Source organism: Leuciscus leuciscus (genome assembly GCF_965113295.1).
Source record: "Leuciscus leuciscus genome assembly, chromosome: 5".
Lineage (NCBI taxonomy): Eukaryota > Metazoa > Chordata > Actinopteri > Cypriniformes > Leuciscidae > Leuciscus > Leuciscus leuciscus.
The window spans coordinates 13380950-13403178 of record NC_138729.1 but is presented as its reverse complement, the minus strand read 5'-3'; the positions used below and the strand labels follow the sequence as shown (position 1 = coordinate 13403178).

The 22229-nt window shown below is 36.9% G+C and overlaps 3 protein-coding genes across 5 annotated transcripts in view; 2 read left to right on the top strand and 1 right to left on the bottom strand.

The window, feature by feature from the left end:
• Nucleotides 1–15: 15 nt before the first annotated feature.
• On the bottom strand, nucleotides 16–12989 carry alad (aminolevulinate dehydratase). Its single transcript, XM_082171498.1, has 12 exons — nucleotides 12836–12989; nucleotides 11417–11539; nucleotides 11183–11233; nucleotides 9926–10022; nucleotides 9699–9834; nucleotides 5073–5156; nucleotides 4870–4958; nucleotides 4730–4785; nucleotides 4516–4603; nucleotides 4151–4237; nucleotides 865–994; nucleotides 16–750 (listed from the first exon to the last, which is right to left on the bottom strand). Exons 2-12 carry the CDS (start codon nucleotides 11533–11535, stop codon nucleotides 692–694), a joined length of 996 nt encoding a protein of 331 aa, XP_082027624.1. The 5' UTR covers nucleotides 11536–11539; nucleotides 12836–12989; the 3' UTR covers nucleotides 16–691.
• A 495-nt stretch (nucleotides 12990–13484) lies between these two features.
• On the top strand, nucleotides 13485–15172 carry tmem203 (transmembrane protein 203). Of its 3 annotated transcripts, none has more exons than XM_082171540.1 (2): nucleotides 13485–13577; nucleotides 14194–15172. In XM_082171540.1, the coding sequence occupies exon 2, from the start codon at nucleotides 14413–14415 to the stop codon at nucleotides 14833–14835; it is 423 nt and encodes a 140-aa protein (XP_082027666.1). In that variant the 5' UTR covers nucleotides 13485–13577; nucleotides 14194–14412; the 3' UTR covers nucleotides 14836–15172. The 3 variants fall into 3 exon arrangements, with proteins under 3 accessions (XP_082027666.1, XP_082027664.1, XP_082027665.1); XM_082171538.1 differs by having other exon boundaries at nucleotides 13521–13666; XM_082171539.1 differs by lacking the exon at nucleotides 13485–13577 and adding an exon at nucleotides 13586–13721.
• A 1140-nt stretch (nucleotides 15173–16312) lies between these two features.
• tprn (taperin) overlaps nucleotides 16313–22229 on the top strand; it is a 36274-nt gene continuing 30357 nt past the window's right edge. The window contains exon 1 of the mRNA XM_082171423.1: nucleotides 16313–18467. Within this exon, the coding sequence (XP_082027549.1) occupies nucleotides 16491–18467 (1977 nt within the window). The 5' untranslated portion in view covers nucleotides 16313–16490. The remainder of the gene's footprint in view (nucleotides 18468–22229) is intronic.

Below are 22229 nucleotides of genomic sequence, written 5' to 3'. Positions count from 1 at the left end.
AACTCGAGTGACGAGTTCCAGATGCCAAAACGTAGACTTTATTGGTGGAGACAACAAAGCCGCCGTCAAAACTAACATTTTTATACAGTTTCTTAGACCTTGCCCCTCAACTTTGCTCAACCAAGGGGTGTTAGTTAGGTCATCTTTAATTTTTGTTAACTCACCCCCTTCTTGTCCTCCCCAATTAATCATCTATTTTCTTGGCTCCATTTCTAATAGCAGTGAACCATTACCTGGTTTATCATCAATTTCACATAAAACCTCTATTTAATGCATGGTTTACAGTGTAATTTGTATCATTGGTCTTGATATACAGATCTTCATATTAAAACACCTGATTTGCCAAAGTGGCTGGGTGTTTTGCTCAGAGTTGCTGCAAGTGAGACACAGTGCCTTTTATGACTTGAGTCTTATGACAGAGTTTTACACTGCAGTCTGTGAAACATATCTTAATGAAAACACTTTTCAAGTAATACACCAAATGCCCAAATTTGAGCACTAGAAAAATCAAAGCTGGTTGAATGCGTTTCTAACTTAATACATAAATCATATAAAAAAAATATTGTGAAAGGGCTGATGTGTGTACTGATATTTGCTTGTCAGTTTTATTTTCTAATCCTAAGTGTCACTCTTAGAAAGAGACAGTACATTTGCTTTGATCTAAGTTTATTCAAACAGGAGAACCAACAGATTACTCCGTTAACCATGTGAGCAATTGAGGAGCGTAGTAGGTGATAATGATGTCAGCTCCTGAAAAAAAGAATACAGTGAAGAATTTTTTTTTTTTTTAATTATACAATTTTGGAGAAACCGGCCTCAACAGATTCAAATGATTTACTTTATCTTCCGTGTCCCCCTTCTCACCTGCTCGACGGAAGGCAGTCATAGCCTCCATAACTGCAGTGCGCAGCTCAAAAGCTCCAGCTTCAGCTCCATGCCACAACATGGCAAATTCGCCCGATACATTGTACACTGCCAGTGGATGAGTAGGGTGCTGATGGGAGACAGAAAACAGGAAGGTATTAACCCTCTGATGGTCCTCGGTCATTTCTGACCGAATAATTTTCTGTTTTGAATTTCTAAAAATCACAGCTTCATCGGAAGGTTATGATACTTGGTGACTTTTCTGGGATTAGGTATGTGAATACAAAAAAAAATTGAGGTCATGATCCGAGCATGCTAAGTGGTCGTAAAAAAAATAGTCACACTCGTGGTCTTCGGTCAAAAATGACCGACCCATAGGAAATGAATGGGAAATTTACAAAAACACAAAAATTCTCTGAATTTTTGTCTGTACAATCTACAAATCGGACACGATTCTAAAAAAAAGTACACCGTAGTAAAGGGGTGACACTCTACAACATCAAGAGTGCAAAAAATTCACACCCACCCACACACACACACATACAAACACACGTTTATACACATACACACCAATAAATTCAGATTAGAAAAATCTGTTTTGAATTTTTAAAAATCACAGCTTCATCAGAATGTTACGAAACTTGGTGACTTTTCTGGCATTAGGTATGTGAACACACAAAAAAATTGAGTTCATGATCCGAGCATGCTAAGTGGTCGTAAAAAAATTAGTCACGATTTTGGTCTTCGGTCAAAAATGACCCCCATAGGAAATGAATGGGAAATTGACAAAAACACAAAAATTCTCTACAAATCAGCCACGATGCAGAAAAAAAGTGCTCAGCTATGAAGGGGTGAAGCTCTAAAACATCAAGAGTGAAAAACATAACATAATTAATAATTATAATTAATATATGTATATATAATTAATATAATAATTATTAAAATTATTAAAATAATAATTAATAAAATGTTATAAACCTTGGCAAAAAGTATTATTTGAGAATTTCTAAAAAAATACATTCAATCCACATCTTAAAAGTAAGTAATTTGGTCCAAAAACAACTAGAATTCACAAACATCTCCATTTAGAGCTATACAGGCATCTAGTGGTAAACCCATGCAATAACATGTTTTATTTAATTTTATGTTTAATAAATTGATTAATTTTATTTTTTTATTTTTTTTTCTGAAAGCCTAGTCTCTATTTTACCCGAAAATACTGCATAGAATAAAAAATAAAATAAAAAAAATCATTATTTCCAATGGCAAAAAATGGACTATAAATATTGCATAAATATTAATAAGTTCAATCAAATTGTCTCAAAATTCTAAATTAAAAAGAATAAATATTATAGAACAAAAATAAATTGCATTGGTTTTTACTGGGATGGAGGAAGTTTCATTTTTAGGTGTCCGGTCATTTATGACCGGGAAGGCCCCCACTGTGACTGCTAAAGGAAGACCATCAGAGTTAAGACTAAAAGAAACATTGGACTTTTAGTTTTCGCTTAAAGGTGCAGTGTGTAATATTGACAATTAGTGGTTGAAATATGTACAGCAGTCTAAATTTTAAATATGGACCTTTTTCACAGACTTTGATGATGCATTTCCACAATTATCAACATTGCAAACCTATTTTCATATTTAAATTTTAAATAGTTTTGTATTACCTTGGCAGTAAATTTGGAGTCAAATTAATAACAATAAAAAAGAATTAGCTGCGAGAGTGTTTCTAATGCAACGGCTGAACAAGTGATGGCAAATGTCACATAATTCTCTCTCCTGACTGCTGTAATCAATCTCTATATTTTTCCCTCTTTTGGGAAGTCGTGGAAACGCTAACATGTTTTTTTTTATTTTGAAATTGGAGCAATAATTCCACAAAATCTCGCTGTTTTCCACATAGAAAACCTGGGGTGTCAAAATACTATGGGTAAATTGGCAGATCACACAAATGCCAGAGATTTGATTTCAAAGTAGAATAACTGGCTGTAGCATTGTTTTTGTTCTGAGAATTAAGTATTTGAACTTAGCATGTTTACTAAATCTCTGCAACACTTTGCTTCTAGGGGGCCGCTGTCTGGAAGAGTTATATTCCAACATGCCTGGTATTTTCAAAGATCTTGCTGAGCTGGTCAGGTGGGTTTAATCTGAGTGGAACAAACTAAAAGAACCAGCAGGAGAGTGTACAGAGCCCTCTAGGAGAAAAGTTTACACAGTTCTGAAAGGTATATGTTTTGTCTTCAAAACTGTTTATGTGCCACATGTGTGATATTTTGTTATAAAATGCAAAGACACTGAAGCATTTAGAAGTGTGCATAAAGGCTACTTTCAGACTACAGGGAAAAGTAGGCCAAATCCTCAGATCTGTTTTATTTTAATAACTGTATAAACAGATCAAACCTGAATCTGATCTTTTCATATTCTGACATGGTCCTAGATATGTGTAAATATGTGATCTCAGTCTGAACAGTTATATCAGAATTCATGCAACTTTTACTTTACTTTAGATTAACATTAATCACACTTCTCAGCTGACAGGAGGAAATTTAAAGATTTTAAATACATTTTAATGTTTTTTTTTTTTTTTTTTTTTTTGGTAGGTTATATTTTATGCATGTGGGTCACAATTAAATCTGAATTGAGCACTAAGGCTTGTGTGAGCATAGTTAAAGGAATAGTTCACCCAAAAATGAAAATTAGCCCATAATAAAGCCATCCTAGGTGTATATGACTTTCTTCTTTCAGCCAAACACAGAGTTATATAAAAAAATATTTTGGCTCTTCCCAGCTTTGTAATGGCACTGAATATTGCCATTGGAGTTTTTGAAGCTCCAAAAAGCACATCTAGCCAGTGATTACAGTTTATAATGTTTTAAATATAAATATTTTTCTTATAAAAACCCACCACTTCTCTTCAGAAGTCATTTATTAACCCACTGGAGTCGTATGGATTACTTTTATCATGGATGGATGGATGCGCTTTTTGGAGCTTCAAAAACTGCTATTCAATGCCATAACAAAGCTGGAAAGATATGAATTAATATAACTGATTGTTTTTGGCTGAAAGAAGAAAGTCATATACACCTAGGATGGCTTGAGGGTGAGTTTATTATGGGAGCATTTTCATTTTTGAGTGAACTATTCCTTTAAGTCTTCAAATCCATTTTTGGGACTAAATTTCTGCAATGTAAGATAAGATTTTAAAGCGGAGATGTAACATGAGGTGTCAGAAAAGGACTCAAAATTCATAAATATAATCATACACTGACTCTACAGTTATTACCTTATTCTTGACCTCTCTCACAATATCAAGGTATGGTAATCCAGGTTTCACCATCAACATGTCAGCACCTTCTTTCACGTCCCGGTCCTACCAGCAAAAAAAGTAGTTTCCTTATACTTTTACTTCACTTGCTGCAACCCATGCAACAGAGAAAAAAACACAGGTCTAGTCAATGTGCCCATTTCTGTAATTAAAATTTGATTTAGGGTCCTGGATTGTTATATCAGTGCTGTTTTAGTAGTTCAGATTCCATGTTAAAAGTGGCCTTTCAATAAATTCCTGTTATAAAACATGTAAACACAGGAAAGAAAATTGTGCTCATCAGGTGATTACATGGGGTCTTTAAAAAAGTGACGTTCTCTTACACAGGCCCGCAGGGCTAGTCCTCTGGCACCAGGGGGAAGCTGATAGCATCGTCTGTCTCCAAAAGCAGGTTTAGACTGGGCAGCATCCCTTCAAATATTAAGGAAAAAAAAAATCTATTTTGCTTTACAAAGAAAACCCATCCTGGTGTTCTCATCTTATAAGAATATATAAGAACTAAGAAGGAAGTTGATAAATGGAATATTTGTACACTACCTGAATGGTCCATAGTAGCAGGAGGCAAATTTAGCACTGTAGCTCAGCACTGACACCTAAGAAAGGGGAAAGAGCTCGAGTCAGAATCTGCTATATTCTATTTAACTATTTTGTGTGACCCAAAAGCAAGATTTCTCTACCTTGTTGCCAAGATCATTAGCGATTAATGCTTGCTTAATGGCTGCAATTCGTCCATCCATCATATCAGAAGGGGCGATGATGTGGCAGCCTAAGCGGAGAAAAAGTGTGACCAAATGTGATGATGATGACTTCTATAGTCATCTATTCAAAAATGCAAATATTATGTGTAATTGACTATACATTAATATAATTTAGGACTAACCTGCTTGAGCATAAGCCAGAGCTACTTCAGCCAACCTCAAACAGCTTGCGGCATTATCCAGGCTGCCATCTTCACGCAGGATTCCTTAAAGGTGCCACAAAGAAAGTCACACACTATGGTAATATCACTGTAAAGGGTTAATTTAAAAATACCAGGTAAAACAAATTGCATAGGATTGATAAAAGACAAGACTAAAGGTGTCTATGATAGTAGTCGTCTCACCTTTGTTTACGATTAAAGGAGCATTCAGTAATTATTTGTACATTTTCAAAGGTGAGCTCTGTTGTTTCACGGTTTGATATAACAGTTTTCTTGGGCTTCATACTGAAACTTATCAGCATGGATGCAGCATCATGCCAAAACACAGATGTTTGGTTAAAAATGCCATTGTGAATAAAATATGAAATTATAAGTGAGTAGTAGTATATATTTTGTGAAATATAGCATTTCAGTTAACAGCCAATATTTAATTTGTTATCAGTTGATGCTGGATATTTAAATTGTATCTGTAAATTTTTCAATATCCATTTGCATACAGTACAAATGTGCCTAAATTCACTTAATCTATTTACTGTTATATTTTAAATATTTATTATTTATTTTGAATTGAATAGAATTTTAATATCATAATTTTTTTTGGTTATGAGCATTACATGAACAGTGTTGGGGAAAGCAATGTGTTACAGTATTGTGTTACTCCCAAAGGAAGTAACTAACTGTGTTACTTTTTAAGGAAAGTAATTTGTTATGTTACTTTTGTCAACTAAGCGTTTGTTTAAAAATAATAATAATATTTTTGGCAAATGTGTGTCACCAAAAGTGACATAAATAAGCCTCAGGCGGAAGGGAATGCAAATTCACTCCTGCACAGTAGAGGGTGCAGCTCAAATAAACCTTTCAGCTGTGCTACCATTCTGGTTTGCAGGGCTGCGTTTAAGTCCAATTTTCCGAATTTTCCCTTGCTAACTTCCCTCCATCTTGTTCACTCGGATGTACGTCATTGCATCCGTTGCACGAGTGCCCACTACTGGTGGAAACCTTTGCAATGTTTTTAAATGAAACGTCCCAAGCCCTTGATCTTGAATCAATTTGCAATGGAGCTGATATTTTTTTTATTCTTATGAATTTGTTTTACGCACCATTCTACAGGCCTGTATGTATGCTTGGGCTGTTAAAAAAATCGAATATAAACAGATATTAAATATTAAATGTTAAAAAAAATACACAAACAAAAATGATAACAATATAAAGTTTAAGCTGTTAAAAAAACAGTCAGCTTAAGGTAGCTACTAGGGGTGTAATGGTTCAAATTACTCACAGTTCAGTTTGTATAACGGTTTGTTCTATGTTCAGGGGGAAAAAAAGGACTACTGTCAAATAAAAATAAAGAAAATAAGAACAAATAATCAAACTACAAGCAACAGCACAAGTGAATACAATTGAGCAAAGATACAAATAAAATAAACAGTGCTTTTCAGGTTATTTAGGTATCTAACAGTAGTTTCCAGGTACAGAAATTGAATAAAGTAATCAAATGTAAAATAACATTGCATATAATCTTCACTGTATAAATCAAATAAAGATGAATAATTATTCACACTTAATTAATTAACAATAATTAACAATAACTTAATTATTATACACAGACAGCAGGAATATTAGGCTGCTGTCACTTTAAGACATAATGCACAGATCCAAAATGCGACAACACGTGTTGTCTTTCTCTACTGTTTATGTTCACTTAAGACATAACCTACTATGTTTTCTAAGATACTCAGCAAGAAGGGCATGTTGACATCATTTTTGTGTGAATTTGTTCGTTCAGGCGCAAGACTTGAAAGAGAACTCAATATTTGCGTGTTGTCTGAGACGTGGCTCTCTTTCACGTCTTGCTCTTGAATATTTAAATTGGCAAGGCTTAAATGAGTTTAGTTTAAACACAGATAGCAACATGTGCTGTTCAGGTCTCAAGTGCGCTCGTACGCTATCACCACCCGGGTGATGACGGTGTAAATGACTGGTCATGTTTGAGCATACGGCACACGTTTTTTGATCATCGCTGTTGTAACGTATTGGGAAGCCAGAATGCATATCCATCGACAGAAACATACATTAGCCGAAATCTGCCTGTCTGTTTTACGTGCTGTTATTTTCAAGAAACCATGTTATAGATGCGTTGTCAGATTTAAGATGAACCACGGTTTGATTTTTTTTTAACCAAGAACCATTACACTCCTAGTAGGTGGCTACAAGTATTAAATGCAGTTAAATGTCAAAATAACTCCAATATCATACACTAAAGTTGTGTGGGGTGGGGGTAAATTAAGAGCGACCTGCTGTGACGTCACAATCGTGTTGCATTGTGGTCTGTGGATCTGCCTGAAGCGTACATATCGAGTAGACCCTCGTCCAAAATCGAGGGGTCGAGGGTCTGTCCAAATAAACTTCCCTCGTCCACTTGACGAAGTTGACACAGTAGAAGAAAGTTCAACACTCTTGCTTAAAGGGATACTCCACTTTAAAATGAAAATTCTGTCATCATATACTCACCCTCATGTTGTTTCAATCCTTTATGAATTTCTTTCTTCTGCTGAACAGAAAGGAAGATATTTAGAAGAATGTCAGTAACCAGACAGGTTCTGGTCTCATTGACTTCCATAGTATATATTTTTTGCTACTATGGAAGTCAATGAGACCAGAACCTGTCTGGTTACTGACATTCTTCTAAATATCTTCCTTTCTGTTCAGCAGAAGAAAGAAATTCATACAGGTTTGAAACAACATGAGGGTGAGTATATCAGTTTTAGGACACCATTAGGTCACTTGATGGAGTTTTTCGGTTCCTTGTCACTGTTGCCTTTGGCTTGCTCAGTTGGGGATATTTTGGGGATATTTAATTTAATTTTATCAATCAATAAATTCCTCTTAAAAAAAAAAAAAACTTTGTTGTATTATTTTAATTTAATACTGTGAAGCTGCTTTGATACAATCTGTATTGTGAAAAGCGCTATACAAATAAACTTGACTTGACTTGACTATATGATGACAGAATTTTCATTTTAAAGTGGAGTATCCCTTTAAGCAATGAACACACACACTCAAATGTGAGGTTTAATTAAAGTCATCTTTGCTTATTCGTATGGTTGAATTGGATCATCGCAGGTCAGCAGCAAAGACAGTGGTTAAAGGGTTAGTTCACCCAAAAATGAAAATTCTGTCAGTAATTACTCACCCTCATGTTGTTCCAACCCCGTAAGACCTTCGTTTATCTTCGGAACACAAATTAAGATATTTTTGATGAAATCTGAGTGCTGGATCACTCCTCCACAGGCTTATGGACACTATAACTTGCTGGCCCAGCAAGGCCCACATGACCAACGTCAGCCAATAGTGAGCCTACATGTGACGTGCAACACGGACGCGCTGCGCAAAAACACTACGTGAAAAAACTCGAGGCCCAGAGAGAAGGAAATGAATAGTGGTTAAAGTCGTTATTTTTGTTTGTTTTTGCGCACAAAAAGTATTCTCGTCGCTTTATAAACTTAAGATTGAGCCACTGTAGTCACTTGGACTATATTAACGATGTCTTTAAAGGGATAGTTCACCCAAAAATGAAAATTCTGTCATCATTTACTCACCCTCAAGTTGTTTCAAACCTGTATGAATTTCTTTTTTCTGCTGAACACAAAAGAAGATATTTTGAAAAATGTCGGTAACCAAACAGTTGATGGACCCCAATGACTTCCATAGTAGGAAAAAAATATATTATTGAAGTCATTGGGGTCCATCAACTGTTTGGTTACCGACATTTTTCAAAATATCTTCTTTTGTGTTCAGCAGAAAAAAGAAATTCATACAGGTTTGAAACAACTTGAGGGTGAGTAAATGATGACAGAATTTTCACTTTTGGGTGAACTATCCCTTTAATGCATTTTCTGGGCCAGCAAGTTATAACGTCTTTAGAAGCCTATGAGGAGTGATCCAGCTCTCAGATTTCATCAAAAATATCTTAATTTGTGTTCCGAAGATGAACGAAGGTCTTACGGGGTTGGAACAACATGAGGGTGAGTAATTAGTGACATAATTTTCATTTTTGGGTGAACTAACCCTTTAATAAAGTGAGATTAAATACATGAAGTATATTTGTGTGATTTAACATCTTTCATTATTGCAGGCTTGCATAATATTCAGAGGTTGTATTTCACTGTTTTTATTCATTTTGAGGAATACTGAATGTGCTTTTGTGCAAGTGAGATGAGTAAATGCATGCTCACATTTATTCTAGAACTACAATAACCATCATGTTTACACAGCACACACAACACTGAGTTCTCTCAACATGAGGACAGGAGAGCTGGCAGTCAATAAATGGGAACACAGAGTAACTTGTGTTACTTATTTGAAAAAGTAACTCAGAGATTTAGTCTTACATTTAAAAATAATGCGTTACTATACTAGTTACTTAAACTCGCATTACTTGTTATGTGTTACCCCCAACACTGAACATGAAAATATTTATTGGCTTGAAAATTGGTATCAGTCAGTTTTTTAATTTCGGTAAATCCCTGAAAAAACTTACTTGATGCACTATTAAATTATGTAAACAGATCCAATACTGAAACTAACCACAGTGGCCATGAGAGGTGTAGGGGCAAAGGCACACATCACAGGCCAACACAAGTTCAGGGAATGTGCTCCTCAGTTTCTTCACAGCCAGCACTGCAGGAGTGTCATCTCTGTCTGCACCAGAGCCTCTCTCATCCTGGGACAGGAAATGAGAGAAACAATATTTAATCAACCCCCTCATAATTAATGACATAAATATAACTGAAACCATTTAACTTCTCAATGACCTTTGCAACATTTGCAGGAACTCCAAAAATCAGCACACACTTCAGGCCTTTATCCACAAGGGGACGAAGTAAACCCTCTAACTTATTGACGCCATATCTGAAATCAACAGAATGAAACATTATTTATTATAAAGATTTCTTAACAATACACTGGCATTCATTTTTGTTTATATGACAAACTAACACTATCTGCAGTCCTAAGCGCGAGTTTCAGGACACAGCAGCTGCAATGACACGATGACTTTGCCAATTGGCTATTCAGAAGATGGGACTTACTTTACTAGAGCTTCCTTTATATTGCGAATTTCTCTCATTTATAGTAAATAAGTGAACTGTCTGTCGCAATTTAACAAATTATTTGATCAGACTTCAAGCAGTTAAGAAATTTTTTACACAAAATTAAATGTATCTTTGTCTGAGATAACTAGACATCCCATGCTGAATGAAACACACAACAATGTTCCATGAGGTCATGCGACAACATTGCATAATACTGTTTATTAATAAATGTTAACTGCTGTGCTGCATAATGTGATTTTTTTTTTCACAAGTAAAAGTAACCAGCATGATAGTATTCCTTTCTGAATGCAGTCTATATTACTTGACTATGTAACCAGACCTCACTTTTACTACAACCACCCAGACTTAACAACCCAGAATAAACGGATCCTTGGCTTATCTTTGTGCTTTGTTGGCTACCACCCTGCCTGAATCTTATCTCAGACCACCAGCCCAAACTTTACATGCAAACTCCATCTTTGTTAAATCAACCATACGCATCTTGAATATTTAAAAAGATGTTGCTCATAGTCCTTCCTTCTAGAGTCTTTTATGCAAGTCTTATGCAAAACATCAAAGCTAACTGACATGATTAAACTAATATATTAATTAATAATAAAATAGGGAACTACAAATTAACCTCTGGTCCTAAACTAGGTACCCCTATTTGCATCCTTGTCCCAAATTTGTATAACAGGGTTGAGGTCCTGAGCCAGACAAACAACACTTTCTGAAGGTTAAAGACATTACCCTAAGTTTAAAAACAACAAACTATTATGTAGGCTACATTATTAATGTCAAGAGCCAGTTTTCCTTTAAATGTTTAAAATTGATCATAACAGTCTAGCTTCATGTTAAACTCCATTAGTAATCCATTAGATTCCTTAATCCAATGACAATTCAATGATACTTGTTACTTTAGTAAAGGATGAGAAACAAAGACAAGAGAATACAAAAAATGACAGTGAAGGATGATACCTCGCTTGACCAGGTAGACTTGCAATTGGTTCCACTGCATCAGGACTGTCACTGTTAAAATCAGATGGGGAGAAACATAACTATTTGTCTCCAATCAAACAGACAGTAGTGCCTTTAAACAAGCAACTTTAAAATGTTTAAACTTTAAAAAGCTTAAAACAACTTTAAACAAACCAATAACTCCTGAACCTATATACAATCAACAAATAAATATAATGAGGGGGAAAACATTACGTAATGAAGATAGGATATATGAGGTTATCTGGTCTAAGGTCTGAGGCACAGGTCTGCCAGTATCGGAGAGTTGGGTGAAAGTAACCACTGTGTAGAATGGAGTCTGCCGGCTGTGTCATCGTCCTGTAGATTCAAATGGAAGACAAACACTTACTGACACAATCTGCTCCACATGTGACGTAACTGCAAAATTATGAATCATAGTTACATATAAACTGTAAAAAAAATATTATTAATCAATTCATTGTCTTGTTTCCCAGAATAAAAAACGCATCAAATCATTCTTAAAACAAAAAAAATAGTGAAGAAATAAAATAAATTCACCTGAAAAGCGAGACTGCATTAGAGGACATATTAAGCTTGATTTCAGATGATTTATGTGAATCTTATCTAATTAAAATCATTATAAAAATCTTTAAATTAGTTAATTATTATCAGTATTATAACTAATTATTAATTTAATTACAAAAAGTATAAAACAATTAAATCATTCATTTTATAATGATATTTACAGTTTAAAAATCAAAATCAAAAAATGATAATCCAAATAAAATGTATTTAAATATATTTGTAAAAAGAAAATACCATTTTTAAAAATTATCTCAATTGAATGAACTCATCCTGAGTGGTTGGGAACTTAATTATGTTATTCTGTCCACTAATTTTATGAAAATAAATCTTCTAAATGAATGAGCAATGAGCGATTCCGACACATTCCCGCCATACAACTGAAGCAGGCATGCAGAAATACTGGCAGACAAGACATGTATTAGCCTGCTAAACTGAAGCAACCATATTTGAATCACTGAAAATATATTTTTTCCACATAAAAGTGATATAGGGATCATCTATTAGCTACCCAAAATAAAAATGACATATACACGGAAGACTGAGGTGTTTTAGAGTAAACTTGTAAACCATCTAAATACCATTATTGTACCATGGTGTCATCACTAAGTACACTAATAATTTCAATTTTAAAGCTGTTAAGCAGAAATTATTAATTATAATGCATGCATACATATTGAATTATAATTCAAGCATACATATTGCATCAGGTCAACTCATTACTAATTTATCTATAAATGTTGAAATGTCAATAATTATTAAACAAAAAGTACTTAAAAATTTAAGATTTACACAATGTAATGAATAACTTTTAAAAGCAGTCCTAACATTATACACTTGGTATAATATCTAGTACACATCAGAGTGTACGAATAGTATCACCCAAATATCTGGTAACATTTTTGACAGGTTTTTCTAAGCTAATAGTTAACTTACCGTCCTTACTACAGCAAAATACTGTATAATGTAAATATTACGGAGATTTGAAGCTTTTAAAGGCATACTAATTCAAGCATTTCTTAAACATCAGAAAGCATGTGAATACATAGGCTACCATTGAGATGAACTTACTTTGTGTTTAGGATGGGAATGGAAATTGTAAATGACCCAGATCAGATCTTGCTAACCGAAGTTTGCTCCTTGAACCTCAAACGGCGTGTGTGTGTGTTTCACGAGAGGAATATGTTGCTATCTGTCAACTGTTTCCTGTTAGACTACACGAAACTTGTCTTCCTCTAGGTGGCGCTTGGTGGATCAGAATGGCAAATTCTCCATTTAATCCGAATCACATTTCAGAACGTTTTGTCTTATTGGGACATTAGTGCTATAAAAAGTATAGTCTTGTAAATATATATTTTACCAAGCTCTCGAACCTGAGATATAAATAAAAATACGTTCATGTAGGCTTTACAAAATTTCTGAACCTTATCATTTAATCACAAACGACTATGATTGATCCATCCTAACCAGCGCGGAGAAAAGTAACAGGTACCACTTGATAGAGCTGGCTACGTTTTATTTTAGCAGTGACTTCTAAGAAACCATTCAGTCATTAAAATAAAATATACAGAGTTAAAATAAGAAAATGTATTCATATAGTGAGTGCTGAAGAGACTGGGCCTATAAGCCACGCCCGTTGTATTACCAGTCTGTTTCATGCTAGTTGTCATTCTGGCGCCTACCCTTTTTTCTGTGATTTCATTAGTCTTGCCTCTCGGCCTCCGTAGAAAGTATCCAGTTTCAAGGGTCTCGCGATATTTTTTGTGGTTCGTATGTGAAATCTCACGATATTTCCCCGGGCTCCTATTAGAAGGTAAATAGCTCATCTCAGCTAGCTTGGTTCATTACAGCTGCATATCCACTGCTGTCAACCCATCCGTTCAATAACGATCATTTAAAAATGTAGGTTATCATTATTTGTTTGCCTTCAACCATCACTGCGAGTGATATATGTAAGGTAAAATCAATATCATTGGCGCATTTAGTACTCGTCATCATATGCTAACTGACAGCTCGCTTGTTTATACTTACAGATTAAATTCTTCAAAATTATGGACGTTAATTTACTAATAACATGTTTATCTGCAGAGTGTTAACCTAGATTATAATGTATATTTATAATACGGAAGCTTTGATGTTAAGGATAGTTAAATAATCCTTGTTGAAGCCTGTATTGATTTAAATGTTATTCATGTAACGTTAGTCACAGTAGTCAACCATGTTTTTGGGCATGGTTGCATATCATGCAAATACCATTGTAGGCTAATATAATAATAATTCACTATGATTTTATACAGTAGAATAGCTTTTTGACTCCATCTGTGTTTCATGGTATCAGTGTTTTCCATACAATTAGAAAGTTGAATTTTAGTTGCATTTTTGTTAATAGTTGTATTTTGATAATGAAGTCTTTTCCCCCATTTTTTCAGGTTTTGATAGAGCTGTCAAATGAATCAGAAGGTGGACATGGTCCATCTCAGAAGGAGCATGATGCTGCCAAAATAGTGAAACAGTCTTCATTGGAGGATTTTTCATAGACTTGAATATCCATTAACCTATTTGAATGTGTCTCTTCACTTCCAGTTTCTTAGGCTAGTGTTTGACCTTAGTCTCCCGAGTAAACAACGCTCAGTGGTGCCCCATTAATAATGCTGTTCTCTTTGCGAGAGCTGGTGCAATGGCTGGGCTTTGCCACATTCGAGCTGTTCCTCCACTTGGGCGCGCTGCTGGTCTTCAGCGTGCTGGTGGCCCTGCACATGGACTTGGACAAGCAGACTCTTGAGATGAGCTGGTGGCTTGTCTTCTCACCCTTGTTCGCTGCTGATGGCCTCAGCACCTACTTCACAGCCATTGTATCCATCCGCCTCTATCAAGAAGGAGAGAAGCGTTTGGCAGTGCTGCGCTTGCTGTGGGTGCTGACCGTGCTCAGCCTCAAGCTGGTGTGTGAGGTGCTGCTGTGCCAGAAACTGGCTGAACAGGACCAGACACATGATTTGTGGTTCGGGCTCATTGTTTCCCCGCTTTTCATCCTTCTGCAGCTGCTCATGATTCGCGCTTGTCGTGTCAATTAAAGGACTGCGGTCTGCACACATGCCAAGGGACTTATCTGAATGAAATGGACTCCTGCTGGTGTCATTTAAACCAGGAGGAATAAATCGTTGCAAAATCATCGTGACTTTTTATTTTATTTTATGTATTCAACTGAATTTCTGTCTCAAGCATGTAAACATGGCATTTCAAACGATGCTTAAAGTAATGTGCAATTTTTTTGATTATTATTATTGTCCTTAAGTGCTATGAGAGATTTGGTCTGGATTTTCTCTGAATACTGTCAATGTTGCTTTATCTGTGTTATTACCTTTTATTGTTTTTTGTACAATTGTAAATAAACCATCAACATTCAAACACTCACTGTTCTCTTGATCTTCTTCCTTGGTTTGTGACCATGCCTTGAAGTGACCTAAAAAGTTTAGCTATGAAGTGACCTGAACAAGTTGTTATTTTTTTTATTGTTTGATTTGGGTTGGTTATCTTGCGTTAAAATGTAAGTCATATAATAATCACTAGATGGCACTGTAGCTTTAATTAACACTTCACAATTTCTCATTTGTCTAATTAAACTGTAGAAATAACAGTAGTGTTGTTTGCATTAGATGTAATTTTCCATTTGAGTGATATAGAGAAACAGAAAGCATTTCTATTTCTTTCCTGTCAGCAATGTTTTTTTTGTTTTTTTTGGACTTTGCACTCGGTTTGTGATAGCATAAAATAATTTCCTTGAACATATGTTTTGGCATTTTTAAACAATGAATTGCCACACTGGACATGCAGTACTTATTGCAAGCCGGTGTGGCTGTAAATGGAAACAATTGTATTAAAGGTTGCACACCCATATCTTAAACGAACATGTTTTCCTGTCCAATTATTTTGAGGTCATCTAAATTCAGAGCGTAGGTGAATAGGCTACAGTTATATATTTGGATGAAGTAGTCTATAAATAACTTCACGTGCTGTACTTATAATGTCTTGCTATAATCTTTATTTATGTTCCATTTAATTAATCTTAAAACTGGATTATGACGAGAACACCAGTTGTAACACGTCATCACAGGAAATTGTTGAAAAAAAAAGAAAAGAAAAAAAGATATATATTAGATTTAATTAACCAAATACAGTTTTTGATCCAAAATAGTATTATTAATAAAGAGTTTTATTTTTATTTTTCAATAAGTACATTTTTATCAATATTTAAAAATGTAGGCTAATTGCTTATTACATTTCTTCGGAAAACAGTAGCATATAGGCCAATAATTCTTTGTAGTTTAGTTGTAGCATTTTTTCACTTACATTATCGTTCGTATTGTTCATTCAAATTCGGAAATACTGAAAGGGTTAAAGCTATGAAATGGGTGTGTCTCGCTGTGTTTGACTGACAGAGCTCGCCTTCATATTTACAATAGTATAGAGGGTAAGTGGGCGGGGCATATGTTAAAACAAAAGGTGTGCCTCAAGTCAAAATGACCAAATGAGGTGTCCACCCTGAGACGAAAGGGTGACGTCACTCTCCGAGGGCGGGGTCGTGTCGGTAGACTGGCACATCATCATCATGCAGGATACATTGTTGCGGCTGCAATGATGTACGAGGACGAATAAGAAGAAGAGCTGCAGGTACAGCGAGAGATTATTCTGTTTCATACGTTTCCCCATAAACCCCATTTCTCCCATAATGTCGGGCGGGGATCTTCGCGTTCTTCGCCAAGAGCCAGGGCAGGAGAGCCCGAGGATGCCGGCCTGGAAACGCGAGATCCTTGAGCGGAGGAAGGCGAAGGGCGGCGGGACCGGAGCAGGTGCCGAGTCCGTCGCATCTCGACTTAACGGAGAGGGAACGGCCAGCAAAAACAAGGATGATATTACCAGCGCACATTCTAGCAGGAACTATACAATTACTGCTGCCAAGCGCGCGACTAAAAGCCCGGATCTGTCACCGGTGAAAACAAAAGAGCACTGGCCATCCGCAGATCCTTACGACTCGGAGGAGAGAACAGAAATAGACAACGGAGCGCAAGAGAGCCTGGTGCTGCAAGAGAGCTTGGGTCCGCTGCAAGAAAACCCATTCATTAAACTGGAGAAAGAACGCAAGAAGCGTCAGAGCCAAGAGAACGCCGCGCGTCCCGTTCAGCACATCCTCGAGTTATATGGCAGCGTTCCCGGGATACGGACTATACGCGCTGAGAATATCATCATCATTGAATCCGACCCTGAGTACTTTCCGGAAGGATGTAGTTTGAAGCACTCGTCGAAACTGCAGCAGAACGGCACGGTGAGCGGATATAGCTCTCTCAATGACCTTTTAGATCAGAGAGGTAGTCCTGTTACGGAGATACGCGCGAAGGAAGTGGTCATTTATGATACTGCGCTTAGTAAAAGCGAGGAAAACCTTAGCACGCTGGGACGACCCGCTTCCTCTCCGCTGGAGGGCCAAGGGAGGGTGAGTCGCATGCTACAGAAATTTGACAGGAATTATGGCAGGTTGCAGCCCAAGTCGCGCAGCACAGAAAACCTCCTGGACTTGGACCATAGTCCTGTCAGGCCAAGCTCCAGACCCAAGCCAGATGTGGTGCCAAAATGTCCAGTGTCTCCGGAAGCTGGCTCTCCACACAGCAAAGTCTTCCAAAACGCACAGTCTACCGTAATCAATCATCTCGCCTCTCCTTGTGACTCAGGGAGCAGTACGCCTGTTTCCGGGTCCCCTCAGTTAGTGTCTTCTACACGTAGACGTTTTGAGGGGAGTGGGGGACGAAGTGTCACTGTGCATCCCAAGGAGGACGCTGAGATGTCCCCATCCAAGCCTGTTAGAGAACGGGACTGGGACAGCACAGATGGGGCCTCCAAAGCCAAGGTGCCATGCTCTCCGGAGAGCCACCGTGCCCGTGCCGACTGCACTCTTAGCCCCACGTCACCCCCCTTATCGCCCAGCTTCGAGATCCGGCCGTCCCCTCGCCCTGATCTTTCTCTCCTTCCGGCCGGTGATCTACAGGCCCGTGCGCTCGCCAACCTGCGTCTTCAGTCTCGCAATTCCTTCACCGTCATTCCCAAGAGTCGTGCGGCCATCTCATCACCTGGCAGCACTGCCCCATCCAGCCCTGTCCTTTCCCCCCCATCCCCACGACCCCTAGTGGGTGTGGCAGTTTCAGAGCCCGCTGTGCCAACCCCCTTGCCTACTTCTTTCACACCCCTCGGACCAAAGCTTACAGAAAAGGTGACCATAGAAGCCAACACAGTGTCTCCGCAACATACCCCACCTGCCACACCCACCTCCCCAACCCCATCTTCTCCACCCTCAATAGGCTCACCTGTCAAATCAGCCTCACCCCCAGAGGAGCCTCTAATCGATACACTGCCTATTACGAACATCGATGACATAGTCGTGGAGCCCATGCCGTCCGTCATGAGCCCTGCACTGCAGAGGCGCAAAGGGAATACATTTACAGTTGTTCCAAAACGGAGGCCCGAGGCTCAGCCTGGCCCTTCTGAGACCCCAGAGGTTGTCACTGAATCTCCGAGCACGCCACAAGCCCCTTATGCCCATCTGGGCACCCTAATTAAAAAGCGTTACCCTGCTGCAGAAGAGATAGAGGTCATTGGGGGCTATCTTTCCCTGGGGCGATCCTGCCTCTCGAAGACTGGATCATCAGGAAAAAAGGTAAATTTGTTATCATATTTAGCATAATATCTAGACTTCACTCACTAGACATGTATGCAATAAATTGTGTCTTAAATTGTGTCTTAAAGAAGAGGCTTAAAATGATAGTTCACCCAAAAATAAATTTACTCACCCTCATTTCATTGAAAACCTGTATCACATGCTTTATTCTGTGGGGCACACAAGGATTGTTTTAGGAACCCCTCAGTCACCATTTATTTTTATTCTGCTAATATCCTCTTCTGTGTTCCACTAAAGAAAAAAAGTCACATAGGTTTTGGCACCACGTGAGGGTTAGTAAATAATGTCAGAACTTTCCATTTTGAGTGAAATAATCATTTAAGAAGAGTTTTTCACATTTAAGAAAGTGTTTATTAAATAGGTTTTTATGTTCTTAATGACTTGAAAATGACAACTATGAAATCTGTGCAAATCCACACTCAAATGTTCAAAAAAAAAGGCTTTAAGGATGTTTTGTAAGACAGTTGTTGGGTGTTTATGACCTGGTCAAAGGTTCACTATATTCTTTACCACTGCATCATTCAGAATGTGTCATCATAGTGCTGTACTTTATTGTTTTTTCTTGTACTAGAAGGTCACTGATCAAGTGGAAACTGTATAAACTAAGTATTTGGATCTTGAAAAGCTGTTAAGGTGTTCCACTTACATTTTGTAAACTTGTGGATTTTGAGTTCATGTCACATGCAGTAACAATGAGATACTTCCTGCTAGACATCATCAGTCCAAACAAGTTATAACTGCCTAAGGGAGAATCTGTGCTTTACAGTGAAACTAATTTGGGAACTCAAGCAACACTAAACATTTCGAAGGGCAACTTAAAGTAAACAACTCTAGAAAACAATATAAAAAAATGCTATTTGCAAATAATACAGAAAATGTGCCATGTAAAAAACAGCCTGTAGTATATGCTTACATTGTGACTTTAATTTATAACCAAATGTAAACAGTAAAAAACTTGCCGGGGGAGGTCAGGTGATTTATGGTGGAAAAAGAGTCAACTCCTGTTTGGAGTCAAGTATAGGATTTAGTGAGATCTAATAAAGTTTTTTCCGATTTGTCAGTGAAACTGAAGGGAATGTGAAACTGCAAACATTAGGGAACCTGTTTATTCTCCCCTTCAAAAACTATTTTGGCATATGTGCATTTTGCTAAAATGTGACATTTGATTGTGTTTGTTTTTTGCCATCTCATTACTCTCAAGAAATATATCTCCATAGTTAGGATTTGTATTTAGAACTGATAACTATTTGTAACTTTACAAAGCCGTACTTGAGATTTGTTTGACTTGTAACATAGCATGCTGCCATTCACAGTCAAAATCAATCTCAAAACAGGAAACCAAACAAGCACCAATGATCTGTTTCACTTCCTCTATGCAGTGGTGCTGTCAACTAGGTTTATCAAACTAGGTTTAGATCCATAGAATGTATTCAAAGTAATGATGGTTCCAGTTGTTTGACATTAGAGTCAATTATTAGAGTTTTACTATTTTTGTTCTTCAAATTTTGTTTTAGCTTAAAATATTTTAGTGGCACTGCTAATGGAGAGTCTGACAGCTACAGTAGTTGTGTTATTAGATTGTCTGCACAGAAAACTCTCTCTGATAAGCATCACTTTAGTAGGCTACTTCGAAAATAAATAAATAATAATTTTCAAGAAAATGTCTGACTTTCCTGTTATTGTTTTCAGACATGTATAGATATTTCTTTGTGTACTATGATGACTAGTTTTGTGATGCTAAAGTCTCGCAACCTGAGCACTGTTTAAGACACCTTATATACAGTATTTAAATTTTTCTGTTATTTTCTTTTCCGTTGTTGCATGATTCTGTTGATTTAAAGTGGCAGACGACATAACCGCAGTGTGCAGAAATAGAACATTATTATCAGCTGGTGTGGACACTAATGCAGGTTTCAGATTCGTTATAGTAATCTAGTTATTGGGCTTGGTGTGAACATACACATACAGGGCTCAGACATAAGTTATGCATCACATTTTCTTGAACTACATCAGTGTGAAATGCATTTGTGGGCACTTTTGTACATTTCACAATGAATAAATGCTTCATTTTTGTGGGGTACATTTGAAGTCATAATGGAATCATGCTAAGTTGATCATTGATATACATTTTTGGATTTCATGTTACTAACAGTGTTGTTGGCTCACCTTGGTGAAACATCCAGCTGGCCAGGCCCAGGTTGGGTTAGGTTATGTGCTGCTTTTGTTCTCTCTCTCTGTTGTGTTTGCAGGTGATGTTAGTGATTGAGGATTGGCTCATGCCACACCTTTGTTTTGTTGGGTTTTAGAGCTTTTATTGAAGCTTTTCCTGGTTCTGAGTTTAGAGAAGGAAACGATTATAGCAACATCAAGGGGATGTCATTGTCATTTGATTGGAATTTACTGTCAATGTGCATCTCACTCTCTTTCTCTCTTTGTGGTTGGTCTCTGTGGTTTCACAGTCTTTATTTCTGCAGAACTGAGGGGAGAGGAGGGGGGGGGGGGGGGCTACTTACTCTAAAAGCTCTTCAAGGTCTTGATGTCACGGTTGTGTTAGACTATTTTGCTTTTTTTTTTTAACCTTTATTTTCTTTTTTCCCTTTTTTTTCAAATACATTTTACAATTACAAACTGTAATTGGTTTCCCATGCAAAACTCAATGCCATAATGCTAGGATGTTTTGGTTTGTTGTGGTTTTCAGAGTGTTACTGTTGGTAGTGGTTGCTAGGATGTTTTGGGATGGTTGCTATATGCAGTTATAAGGTGTTATAAGTGGTGACTAGATTGTTGCTTTGCAGTTGCTAAGGTCTTATGGCTGGCTGCTAGGGCATTGCTATGTAGTTGTTAAGGTGTTATGACTGGCTGCTAGGAAATTGTTTTTGCTGTGGTTGGTTGGATATGTGTTAATTATTATCTTCTAGGATCTTCTAGCCTTGGCAAGCACCACTAATTTAGACTGCACAATAGATTGAAATAAAATAGACTGAGACGCTGAAATCCCCCCACCCTGCAAAAATATTTTTTTTATTTAATTGAAATAAATTAAAGTGTATATATTAGTATTGTATAGTTGTACAATAACATGCATGACTTTTATTTTTATTAAATAATTGTTTTTATTTCACAGTACAATAGTATTACTTAATAATAATCACAATAAAAACCATAACAATAATTATGTTATAGTCATGTTGAATGGGTCAAAAACAGTGGTAATGTGACATACAAGACCCCAAGTGGACAGAGATAAAAATAAAAATAAACTTTAATATTTCGTTACTGAAAGAGGTTTGAGTTGGTTCTATTAAAGTGTATCCAATTGTGAACCGAACACCCACATTTTTCAAGTTTTTCCCAAATTCTTCAGCCCTAAAAGATTCTGCACTCAAAAAAAATTCAAGTTTTTACTTTTTTACTTTTTTATTTCTTATGCAGATGTACTCCCCAACAAAATCACTGTAGAATGATTGATTCGTCTTATCTTTTCTCTTGGGGGGAGCTGTGGTTGAGGGGGTTGGGCTAAAATCTCACCAATGCTCTTAGCATATTGTCTGCCCCGGGTCGGCTCATTATTCTCTGGGGCTTGACTGAATCCTGTTGTTGTGTTGGATAATCATGATTATGTTATGACCTTTAGTTTTGCTTGTGACTTGAGATCACACTCCTACTGAGAATAGAGCAATGAGAGTGATTTACTTCAAGAACACATCTACAGACTGTCTGTGCTCAACCATTGTAAACGTG

Coding starts and splice junctions, on each gene's coding strand:
- alad (XM_082171498.1), bottom strand. CDS start 11,535: ATGACACAGCCGGCAGACTCCATTCTACACAGTGGTTACTTTCACCCA. Junction 11,234..11,416: donor ATATATCCTATCTTCATTAC/GTAATGTTTTCC, acceptor TGATTTTAACAG/TGACAGTCCTGATGCAGTGG. Junction 751..864: donor GACTGCCTTCCGTCGAGCAG/GTGAGAAGGGGG, acceptor TCTTTTTTTCAG/GAGCTGACATCATTATCACC.
- tmem203 (XM_082171540.1), top strand. CDS start 14,413: ATGCTGTTCTCTTTGCGAGAGCTGGTGCAATGGCTGGGCTTTGCCACA.